The 12,087-nt window shown below is 44.4% G+C and overlaps 1 protein-coding gene across 1 annotated transcript in view; it reads left to right on the top strand.

Annotated features, from left to right (window-relative positions):
* The window catches only part of LOC144500502 (myoferlin-like), a 228,154-nt gene that overhangs the window by 88,298 nt on the left and 127,769 nt on the right, over positions 1–12,087 (top strand). Inside the window, exons 21-25 of the mRNA XM_078223532.1 lie at positions 882–1,006; positions 2,372–2,478; positions 4,275–4,467; positions 6,471–6,626; positions 8,123–8,254. Of these exons, the coding sequence (XP_078079658.1) occupies positions 882–1,006; positions 2,372–2,478; positions 4,275–4,467; positions 6,471–6,626; positions 8,123–8,254 (713 nt within the window). The remainder of the gene's footprint in view (positions 1–881; positions 1,007–2,371; positions 2,479–4,274; positions 4,468–6,470; positions 6,627–8,122; positions 8,255–12,087) is intronic.

The following is a 12,087-nucleotide window of genomic DNA, read 5'->3' as shown; positions in this document are numbered from 1 at the left end:
CACTCATTGCTGCACTGAAATGTCAGGCTAGATTGTGTGCTCAAGCCCTTGGAGTGAGACTTGAATCAATTTCAGACTCCAAAGCAAGTGCTACTAAAATCAGTGGCTGGTTTATTGCAGTAAACCTCAAAGGCAATTGGGGACAGGGCAATAAATTTTGGTCTAGCCAGTGACACCCACATCCCATGAATGAATTCTTTAAAAGCAAGGTGGTGAGTAAATGGCCGGTGTAATCCGATGCACAGGAATGTGAAATGGCCCATACTGAAAAATATGGGAGTTAAAGGAAGAAGTTTCCAATTGTGAATTGTATCATTTCCTGATTTTAGTCAAATTGCATGAATCATAGAATCCCTAAAGTGCAGAAGGAGGCCATTCAGCCCATTGCACCTGTACTGCCAACAATCCCACCCAGGCCCTATCCCTGTAACCCCACATATTTAGCCTGCTAATCTCCCTGATACTTGGGGGCAATTTAGCATGGCCAATCCACCTAACCCGCATATCTTTAGTCTGTGGGAGGAAACCGGAGCACCTGGATGAAACCCACACTGACAGTGAGAATGTGCAAACTCCACACAGTGACCCCAGGCCAGAATTGAACCCAGGTCCCTGGCACTGAGGCAGCAGTGCTAACCACTGTGCCACGTGCTGCCATCGTGTGGATCTGGAGGTTTGGAAATAAAAGCAAAGAATTCAGTAAGGAAGAATATAGAAGGAGTCAGGGCAGCAAGATGGATAGGATTCGAGTGACTAGCCAGCAGAAGGCTGAATCTTCCATTTTCCAGATTATAAAGATAGCAAGACATAGTTTAGAAGATGTAATATCGGTCAGAACAGATGAGTATACTTGCTAAGTGATGATCTTTTATTTCCAACAGGTAACCATTACTATTTTCTACCCTGGGCCAACACCAAGCCTGTTGTGACACTGACTTCCTACTGGGAAGATATTAGTCACAGGTTGGATGTGGTAAATGTCATTTTAAAAATCATCAACAGAATGGTAAGGATTTCTCATTGTCTTTCTACCCTTCTCTTCCTGCCTTTTTAAATTGTTTTTTTTAATGAAATTAAATAGCAAGAAGTACCTGGTGGGCTTCTGTTGTGGCTAAAGTTATCTCCAACTGCGCGTAAATGAAAAAAATCAAAGACATGACTGTTCAAGGAACAGATTATCTCATTTTCACCTAGTGTGTTGGTTCTGTTTCTGAACCTGTCAATTCTTCCCACCAGTAGGCTGCGCCACTCTGTAGCAGTCCTTTCAATCTTGACTGGCTAAACTGTTCATTTCCTTCAAGATCACAGCAAAGTGACTTTGTAGCAATGAGCACCATCTTCCAGCAACATTTGTGTGACTCCTTTTTGTTTTATTTGAAGAAAGAAAGGACTTTGGAGTGGAGGGTGACCTGATCAGCATTGTAGTATTCGTATTCCATATCCAATGTATTGTTGACAGTGCCCAAAGTCAGCAGCCAACTCCAATTACAGCTGTAGAGCACATAGAAGAAATATAGAGGGGGGAATTCTCCTGTCCTGCCCACCACGGGAATCGTAGGGGGGGCAGACCATGCAAAGGTCCATTGACCTCGAGTGGGATTCTCTGGTTTTGGGGTGAGCGCGGCTGGAGCATCCCACTCAGAATCCCTACAGTGCAGAAGGAGGCCATTCAGCCCATCGAGTCTGCACCAACTCTCCAAAAGAGCATCTTGACCAGGCTGTCCCCTCCTCCTCATCTCCATAACCCCACGCATTTACCATGGCTAATCCACCTACACATCTTTGGACACTTGGGAGCAATGTAGCATGACCTACCCTGCAGGAGCACCTGGAGGAAACCCATGAAGACACTGGGAGAGAATGCAAACTCCACGCAGTCACCCAAGGCCAGAATCCGAACTCTGGTCCCTGGCATTGAGAGGCAGCATTACTGACCATTGTGCTGCCCTTGTCTCAGTGGGAAGGCTCTCTCTCATAGAGAAGCTCTCTGCAGTTGGGAGGTGGCCAGGAGGTGCTGCTGGTAAAAGAAATGATTCGGGGGGCTTTGCATAAAGCAGTAAAGGAGACCTATAGTCACTGATGTGCCAGGCCGACCTGGTGAAAACACAGCATGTCGTGAAATGCTGCACTTTTCACGTCTGCAGTCAGTTTTAAACTCCGTGTTTGCATGCAGAGTTGTTTGAAAACTGATCCAGTTAGAAACTGCCCATCATTTCAAGGGCATCTTTGCAGTAAATGCTACTGAATAACCAGCTTCAGGAGGCAGCTCATCAACCTAAACAGCATAAAACAATGATGTTTAAAGCTGGCTTTTCACTGGAGCTTTGCTCGAAGGATAACAGTCAAATTCCATTGTGTTTCTTTCTTTCAGGAAAAGAGTTTGACCATGTTGAAGACTGCTGTTCAGGCCAAAGTCAGTGAGCAGCGCTTGGCAGAAAGGTGGTTGAAAATTATTGAGCAAGTCATAGAAGACTGCAGGTAAAAAGGCACTTGCCCAACTTACCTCGGGGTGGGCGGCGGCGGGTGGGGGGGGGGGGGGGGGGAAGAGAGACAGTGGTGTAGTGGTAACTTCACTGGACTAACCATCCAAAAGCCAGCCCACTATGGCAGCTGATGGAATTTAAATTCGACTAAAAAAATCTCGAATTGAAAGCTTGGTATAAAAACCATGAAACTATCATCGAGTTAGGTTCACTAATATCCTTTAGGAAGAGAACTCTGCCATCCTTACCTGGTCTGGTCAATATGTGACTCCAGACCCACAGCAATGTGGTTAACTCTTAACTGCCCTCTGAAATGGCCTAGCATGCCAGTCAGTTCAAGGGTGATTAGGGTTGGTCAGCAATGTGCCAGCGATGCCCACCCACATCCTGCAGAAGGAATAAATCAATAAAAATTGCAAACTTTTCTCTTGTGCAAGATACTTGTGTGGCTGAGCAGTCTCCTGGTGAAAGGCTGATACAATTTGACTGTATAGAGAACCTTTTTAATATTCCTGCATCTGTTTGAGGTATATTTTACCACTGTTGCTGCTCCGTTCCGAGCACAATTGGCTATATAAGCTGTTGCTTAGTAGTACAGAACTTGGAATTGCTTAAAATGGTGTCAAAGCTTTTCATCTTGCACTCATCAGGACACGGGCAAGAATGTCAAATTTCAAATGATCACAATTTATACTACAGGCGAATAGGTTGTTGATTGGTAAATCAACCCTGGCTATGGTGTTGCTACGGAATTGCCAATTTAAAATAGTCAGTCCATCATTATATGGTTCATTTACACATGCTGGAAGCGACATGTATTCATGCACAGGTGCCCATTCTCTGCAAACAAGCCTTGAATAAGTTTTATTAGTGTCACAAGTAGGCTTACATTAACACTGCAATGAAGTTACTGTGAAAATCCCCTGGTCGCCACACTCTGGCACCTGTTCGGGTACACTGAGGGAGAATTTAGCATGGCCAATGCGTCTAACCAGCATGCCTTTCGGACTGTGGGAGGAAACCGGAGCACCGAGAGGAAACCCACGCAGACACGGGGAGAACATGCAGACTCTGCACAGTGACCCAAGGCCAGAATTGAACCTGGGTCCTTGGTGCTGTGAGGCAGCAGTGCCTCTGTGCCACCTACCCTCCTTTTATTGAATTACCTGGGGAGCCTACAGTTCCCCAATTGTTTCTCTCTGGCAACACCTTAGCCAACCAGGTTCAACCTACAACCATTTAGCACCCCTCTCCCCTTTCCTTTTCTCCTGTAGTACAAATTATTGTGATCCTTTGAAATTTGGCATTCTTACATTTGTCCTGATGAGTGCAAGGCAAAAAACTTTAGTAATATACCTCACTTTTTAGCAATTTGATATAACCGTGCAGCAGCTATGCTACTGGAGCAGCAACCCAAATATTGTGTTTGGGCACCTTTTTAATGGCAAATTGTGAAATAGATATATTCAAGATTTAGGCTGGCATAAGAAAACAAAATACCATGAAAGCTGTTGGTTTCTTTCATAAGCAACCAATGGTCGAGTCCAAGTGCTGCCTGGTTAGCCCGTAATGAAACACGCATGGATTTTTTTTACTCCAGCTGCCAGTGACAATGGCGGCCTCTTTATTGAAGTTGGATTGTTACCTTGTGTTTCACCTGAACACGTGATTCTTGATTCCCTCCTTGCTACTTTTAAAATTAATTTCTAGTCCTGAACTTGGTTTTGGGATTGGCGACCCCCAACACCCCTGCTTGTAAGGTCTTCACTTGAATCTGTCCTCTGGTTTCAGCCAACCTCTGCCAAAGTTGGAAGGCAAACCGAACGTCACTCAACTCGACCTGCAAATCCTAAAGCTTCGCAGAAACACTCTGGACGGTATTCTGGAGTCGGCAAAGCACATGCGACTGGAGGCGGAGGATCCAAAAGACACCATCGACGATATTGAGGGCTGGCTAATACAACTTAAATCATTGGCTGAAGAGGTTAGGGGTCAAAATCGTGCCTCTTCTTTCATCTTCATATCTGCATAAGCATTTTAATCGAGTCATTTGATGGAAACTTTGATCTATATATATGAGACTATGTATACTCAGTGAGCACTTGCATTTATATGACATCTTTAAAATATTTAAACATTCCAAGGTGCTTCACCAACATTATCAGATGAAATCTGACATAGCCGTATAAAGAGGTACTAGGGCAGGTGATTGAGAGTAAGACAAGAATAGATTTTGAGGAGCATCGTAAAAGGTGAGCGGGGTTTGGGGAGGGAATTCCAGACTTTGAGGACAGGACACTGAAAGGCATGGCGACCACTGGTCAGGTAGTTAAAATGGTGGATTGGTAGGGGCCAAAATGTGGAGAGGATTGCTGTATTTCCAGTCCTGGCTGTTGGATAAGCATAGTGATAAATCAGAGATCATAGAGGGTTTGAAAGAGTTATAACATTTTATAGGATTTGTAAGATTTATTTTACATGATTCCTGAGTATGCTTTTCTCTTTTTTAAAAAAAACCATTCCAGTATGAAACACCTGAAAACAGAAATTAAAAGATTCAAAATCCATTTTGAGCACCAGTTTTTCACGAGTTCCAATGAAAACAGAACTACGTGACGGGCAAACTCTGATCTTGCTCTGCACTTTTCAGTCTTTTTGTTCTGCTGTACATTTGTTTTGTACCTATAATTGCATTTTTATATTGTAACAGTAGCAGTAAAGCAATGGAATACTGGACTGCCACCTCCATGCAGTCTTGTTCCAATTTACCCCAAGTTAAATCCTGACTCTGGATTGAATCTGCTTCACTACTGTTGTGGTGTAATTGGTACTCTATCTAGTGTAGCTGTACATGATTCAAAGCAGTGAATATATTGGATACTGTTTAAAAATATATATCCTGTATGCAAGATTGAAGCCGGAAAGCATAAAAGTACATGCAATAAAATAGTACTTTTTTCCCCCTCCTTCTGAATGTAGTTTCACGGGAGCTAGCTATCCTGGCAAATAGTCACTCCATGTGTGAGCTTAAGAACACTAGCTCATTTCTTGACTGATAGTCATGTTGAATTCTTAGAATCCTCACAGTGCAGAAAGAGGCCATTTGGCCCTTCGAGCCTGCACTGACAACAATCCCACCCAGGCCCTATCCCTGTAACCCCATGCATTTGCCCTGCCAGCTGCCCTAACACTAAGGGGCAACTTAGCACGGCCAATCAACCTAACCCACACATCTTTGGACTGTGGGAGGAAACTGGGGCACCCGGAGGAAACCTGCGCAGACATGGAGAGAATGTGCAAACTCCATACAGTCATCCAAGGCTGGAGTTGAACCTGGGTCCCTGGCGCTGTGAGGCAACAGTGCAAATCACTGTGCCACTATATTGCCCCTTATGTCTAGCATCCATATGTGAATACTAAAGTTTAAAGTTTATTTATTAGTGCCACAAATAGGCTTGCATTAACACTGCAATGAAGTTACTGTGAAAATCCCCTAGTCTCCACACTCCGGTGCCTGTTCGGATACACGGGGCAAATTTAGCATGGCCAAAGCACCTAACCAACACGTCTTTCTGACTGTGGGAGGAAACTGGAGCACCCGGAGGAAACCCACACGCACGGGGAGAACATGTAGACTCTGCACAGACAGTGATCCAAGCCAGGAATCGAACCTGAGTCTCTGACACTGTGAGGCAGCAGTGCTAACCACTGCACCACCATACAGCCTTTGACTTGGCTGCTTTTGTTCTCCCCTTAATACAAGTCACTCTGGGCAATAGTAGAGCCTCTAGTCACGCTCCCAACTGACAACAGCATAGGCTGGGGTTTGAATTTGACCCTTTGCGCAGCATCTGTGAAATATGTTCATCTTGTAATGCCAGCAGGGAAAGCCTGAACGTAACTTGCTGACTTTGTTAATTGTAATATATGTGGTTCAGTTAGTGGGAAAGAGCCTGTTAGAATGGTAAAACTCTGTTGTGCACACAGCCGCAGAATAGCATGCCTGATGTGGTCATCTGGATGATCTGTGATGAGAAACGAGTTGCATACGCACGAATCCCAGCTCATGAAGTGCTTTACTCCACTACAAGTGAAGAAGCCTGCGGAATGTACTGTGGAAAGACACAAACCATATTCTTGAAGGTAAAGTTGAGTATGTGGCATTAATGAGAGCTAATATTCTTAAAAATGGTTTTTATTTGGATTCTTTGTTTTGCAAAGCCTTTTACAAATCACCAAACTGGGTTGTGTATATTCCTCTTGTCCTTTATACACCCATATTGTAATAATAGCCACAAAACATTCTCCTTGTCTTGTGTTGTGGAGAAGCCGGCGTTGGACTGAGGTAGGGACAGTAAGAAGTCTCTCAACACTAGGTTAAAGTCCAACAGGTTTATTTGGTAGCACAAGCTTTCGGAGCGCTGCTCCTTCATCAGGTGAGGTATATGTGGCATGTGGTTTTGCTCACCTGATGAAGGAGCAGTGCTCCGAAAGCTCATGCTTTCATAGTGTTGGATTTTAACCTGGTGTTGAGACTTCTTACTGTCCTTGTCTTGTGTTAGTGCCAAGGTCAATGTTTTATTTGCGCTTTGACCCTGTTGCTCTTCTTGTATCCTTTACTGTACATGTTTAATCTCCACAGCTGTATTTGAACTTTGTTAGCTGCTGCTAGTTAATTTGGCTTTAAGAAATGAATTCGAGTAACTTGCTTGTGTTAGCACCTGATCAATTTCAACAGTTGGATACTTGAGTAGCACATTGTATCTGTTTCCATTGCGATACTAAATGGTTCCTCTCAGTCGCCGAGACACTCACAACCTACACCAATCAGGTTTGAAATTTGCTGACAGAACTCAGGTCCGGGGTGGCGGTCACCATTTTGTGAGTGATCGAGCTATTAAAAGAAACACCTTTGGACTATTGAGGTCAAAATAGTCCAACTGCATTTGTGTAGGTCTTGCAAAATTATACTCCCCTTGCAGTTTTCCTCTTGAAGGCTATGGATTGGAATTCCTGTATAGTTCTCTTGCTTCCTTGCCCTGATTGAAGTAAAAACATTGTTAAAAATGACGTGAACGATCATTTACGCTCTTTTTCCAGACTTTCCACCAATCTCTCGCTAAAATTCTCTTTGGAAATTGGGAGAACTCGATGGAAATTCCAGATGAGTGATTTAATGCTGGGCCCAGTTCCATATGTCTTTTTCCCCCCAGTGACTTGGGCTGGAGCCAATTTCACAGATGTCTGACAGTCGCTGAACCAAATGATTGCTCCTTTAAATAAGGAATGTCTGCAGGTTACCTGCCAGTGAGGGACGTTGCCACCAAGTCCATCCAGCTGCCCAACATTGATGCGTAGAAAACGTCCCAGCGAAAGTCACTGAATGAACCCTGTTAGCAGAAACACTGTCCATTTTACATTCCTTTCTAGTTCCCTATCTTCTCACCCCTTGCCCAAGTTAAGGAGTTCTGTCAGCAAATTTCAAACCTGATTGGTGTAGGTTGGGAGTGTCTCGGCGACTGAGAGGAATTTTGAAGTTTGGTACGGTTGATTGGCAGTATGAGATGTTGGTGATTCAGAATGTGTATGGTTTCACTGAGAACATTCAGACAGTCTAAATCTCCCTTCTATTCTTCCAGTATGTGGGAAACGCGAACAAAAATTCCAAGATTCCGATTCAGTTACGTGTCCGCTTTTGGCTTGGCCTTTCTGCTGTGGAGAGCAAATTCAACAGTTTTTCAGAAGGAACCTTCAGTGTATTTTCTGAATTGGTAAGCAAATGTTTGTTAATTTTTGCACCGAGTCAATACCAAGAGATGCAGAGACTGGGCACTGTTTATGCAAAGTAAAAAAACCTTGTCTTGACTGTACATATGTGGCATGTGACTTTGCTTATCGTTGGGCAAGATTCCAGAACTTCAGCACATGCTAGGTGACTAAGTTCTCTGCCTCAATTAGGGACGGTAGCACAGTGATATTGTCACTGGACTAGTAATCTAGAGACCCGGGATAATGCTCCGGCGTTCGAATCCCACCACGGCACATGGTAAAATTTGGAATAAAAAGTTGAATGATGACCATGATACCATTGTTATAACAAAAGACCCATCTGCTTCACTAATGTCCTTTTTGGGAAAGAAATTTGTCATCCTTATCTGGTCTGGCCTCTGTACTTCTATCCACCTTACTAACTGCATAATCTAAAAGCGCGCTCACATCTGTCGAACAGGATTTCCCTTTGGTAAAACCATGCTGACTTTGTTCTAATTGTACCGTTGTTTTCCGAAGTACATTGCTCAGACTCCTTAATAAGTTTCACCATTTTCAGAATAGTTGAAGATGGGCTAACTGGCCTGTAGCTCATTGTTTTCTCCCTCTTTTTGAAAGACATTTGCCAACTTCCGATCCAATGGGTCTGTTCCCGAATCTAACAAATTTTGGAAAATCATTGCCAGCATGTCCACTATCTCCACAGCTATCTCTCTGCGAACCCAGGGTGTAGGCCATCAGGGCCAGGATGTTTGACACATTTTAATCCTCCTACATTGCTCCAATATGTTATCTCTGCTGATTATTATTTTCTTTATTCTTTGAAGTCCCAGGTTACTGTTTGTTTCTGGTATCAAACTCTTATCTGCTGTTGTGAAGACAGACACACAATACTTGTTCAATGCCTCTGCCAACTCCCCACCTGCCATCATTTCTCCTGTCTCCGCTTCTAAGGAACCAATGCTACTTTTGTCTCTTTTTTTTTATAGTTACAGCTCTTACAATCTTATACTTCTGGCTAGTTTACTCTTGTTTCTGCATTTCCTCTTCTCTCCCCCGCCACCCCCCCTCTTTGTAAATCAACATTTTATGGCCCTTTGGTTTCTAAATCACTCCTGATCCTCAGACTTGCTACTTTTTTTTTGCAACTTTATAAACCCCCTTTTTAATCTAATGATCCTAGGCTTCCTGAGTGAGTAATGGATGGGTCTTCCTTGCTGAGTTTTGGTTTGCAATGCAATGTGTTTTTGTTGAACATTTTGAATTGTTTCTTTAAATGTTTCCCACTGTTCCTTTTACCACCTCAGCTTTTTAAGTCTATTTATTCAGTTCATCTGAACCAACTCTCCCCCTCAGTCAGTCTTCGTCAATTCTTGTTCTGCCCCAGGGCCTCACCTCCAGCCCTTACCCTGGGCAACCACACCCCAAGGATCCCAGCTCACTCTGCTGCCCCCGGCCCCACCCACCCCTGCTTCTTCTGGCTTTCAGTACTGAGCTCCCACTCAAGTCCTTGGCGATATCGAATGGCAGAAGTTGATCAGTGCAGGTCATTGTGTGACTTCAACTGGTAACTGTAGTGACTGATGTCTACCACTTGATGGAGCCTGGGTCAATGTAAAAGTACACTACTGACCAGTGCATTCTTTATTGGATACTGTATTGTATTTCTATTAAGTGATGCATTTTATTACATAGAAACATAGAAAATAGGTGCAGGAGTGGGCCATTTGGCCCTTTTTTGAGCCTGCATCACCATTCAATATGATCATGGCTGATCATGCACCTTCAGTATCCCACTCCTGCTTTCTCTCCAGACTCCTTGATCCCTTTAACCACCAGGGCCATGTCCAGCTCTCTTGAATATATCTAATGAAAGGGCCTCAACAGCTTTCCACGGTAGATAATTCCACAGGTTCACAACTGAGTGAAGAAGTTCTTCCTCATCTCATAGAATCATCATAGAACCCTACAGTGCAGAAGGAGGCCATTCAGCCCATCGGGTCTGCACCGACCACAATCCCACCCCGGCCCTACCCCCATATCCCTACATATTTACCTGCTAATCCCTCTAACCTATGCATCTCAGGGCTCTAAGGGGCAATTTTTAGCATGGCCAATCAACCTAACCCGCACATCTCTATCCTGAATGGCTTGCCCCTTATTCTTAGGCAGTAACCCCTAGTTCTGAACTTCCCCAACATCGGGAACATTCTTCCCACATCTAGTCTGTCCAATCCCATCAGGAATTTATGTTTGAGATCCTCTCTCATTATTCTTAATTCCAGTGAGTACAAGCTCAGTCAAACCAGTCTTTCCTCTTGTCAGTCCTGCCATTCCGGGAATCAGTCTGGTGAACCTTCGCTGCACTCGCTCAATGGCAAGAATGTCCTTCCTCAGACAAAGAGACCAAAACTGTGCACAATACTCAAGATGTGACTTCACCAAGGTCCTGTATAACTGCAGCAAGACATCCCTACTCCTATACTCAAATCTTCTTGCTGTGAAGGCCAGCGTGCCATTAGCTTTCCTCACTGCCTGCTGTACCTGCATGCCAACCATGTTCCACCATGACACCCAGATTACATTCTACTTCCCCTTTTCCTAAACTGCCACCATTCAGATGATCGATCTTCCTGTTTTTGCCACCAAAGTGGATAACCTCACATTTATCCACATCATATTGTATTTGCCCACTCAGCTATCCTGTCCAAGTCACCCTGCAGCCTCTTGGCATCCTCCTCACAGCACATGCTCCCTCCCAGCTTAGTGTTGTCTGCAAATTTGGAGATATTGCATTCAATTCCTTTGTCCAAATCATTAATGTATATTGTGAATAGCTGGGGTCCCAGCATTGAACCCTGCGGTACCCCAATAGTCACGGCCTGCCACTCTGAAAAGGACCTGTTTATTCCCCACTCTCTGCTTCCTGTCTGCCAACCAGCTCTCTATCCACGTCAATACATTACCCCCAATACCATGAGCTTTAATTTTGTTCACTAATCTCTTGTGGGGACCTTGTCAAAAGCCTTTTGAAAGTCCAGATACACAACATCCACTGGTTCACCCTTATCCACTATGCTGGTCGCATCCTCAAAATATTCCAGAAGATTTGTCAAGCATGATTTCCTTTTAGTGAATCCATGCTGACTTGGATCGATCCCTGTCACCGCTTTCCTGTCAGCATTCCGCAGCAACTGTTCTCTCTCGGACAAGCTGGTCCACTCCTCCATCCCAACCAAAAACCTCACCCCCTGCCCACGGCACCTCCCATGCAATTATAGAAGGTGCAACACCTGCCCCTTTACCACCTCCCTGCTCACCGCCCCAAACACCATTTCAGCTGAAGCAGCGCTTCACATGCACCTCCTTCAGTCTGGTCTATTGCATTCACCGCTCCCAATGCGGTCTACCCTACATCGGAGAGACCAAACACAGACTCGGTGACCGCTTTGCTGAACACCTTCAGTCCGCCTGCAAGCAGGACCCAGACCTTCCTGCCGCTTGTTACTTCAACACACCACCCTGCTCTCCTGTCCCCATGTCCATGCCTTTTGCAATGTTCGAGTGAACCCTAACACAAACTGGAAGAACACCACCTCACCTTCCGATTGGACACTTTATGTTCAGTCCAGAAGGCTGCAGAGTTCAACAACTTCAGAGCATCAACTCTCTCCCCACCACCTTCACCCCATTTCCATTTATTTTATTTCATTTTGTTTCATTTCATTCATTTTTTTATCATTCATCTTTCTCTCCTCCATTTTTCCACTTCTCCATTCTTGCCGCCCCCGCTCCCTGATTCGGGGTGACTGCCACATTGCTCAGGCAGTCTGTA

Source organism: Mustelus asterias, chromosome 11 (assembly GCF_964213995.1).
Source record: "Mustelus asterias chromosome 11, sMusAst1.hap1.1, whole genome shotgun sequence".
Classification (NCBI taxonomy): domain Eukaryota; kingdom Metazoa; phylum Chordata; class Chondrichthyes; order Carcharhiniformes; family Triakidae; genus Mustelus; species Mustelus asterias.
The sequence above is the reverse complement of the archived record's forward strand: the minus strand, read 5'-3'. Positions and strand labels throughout refer to the sequence as shown.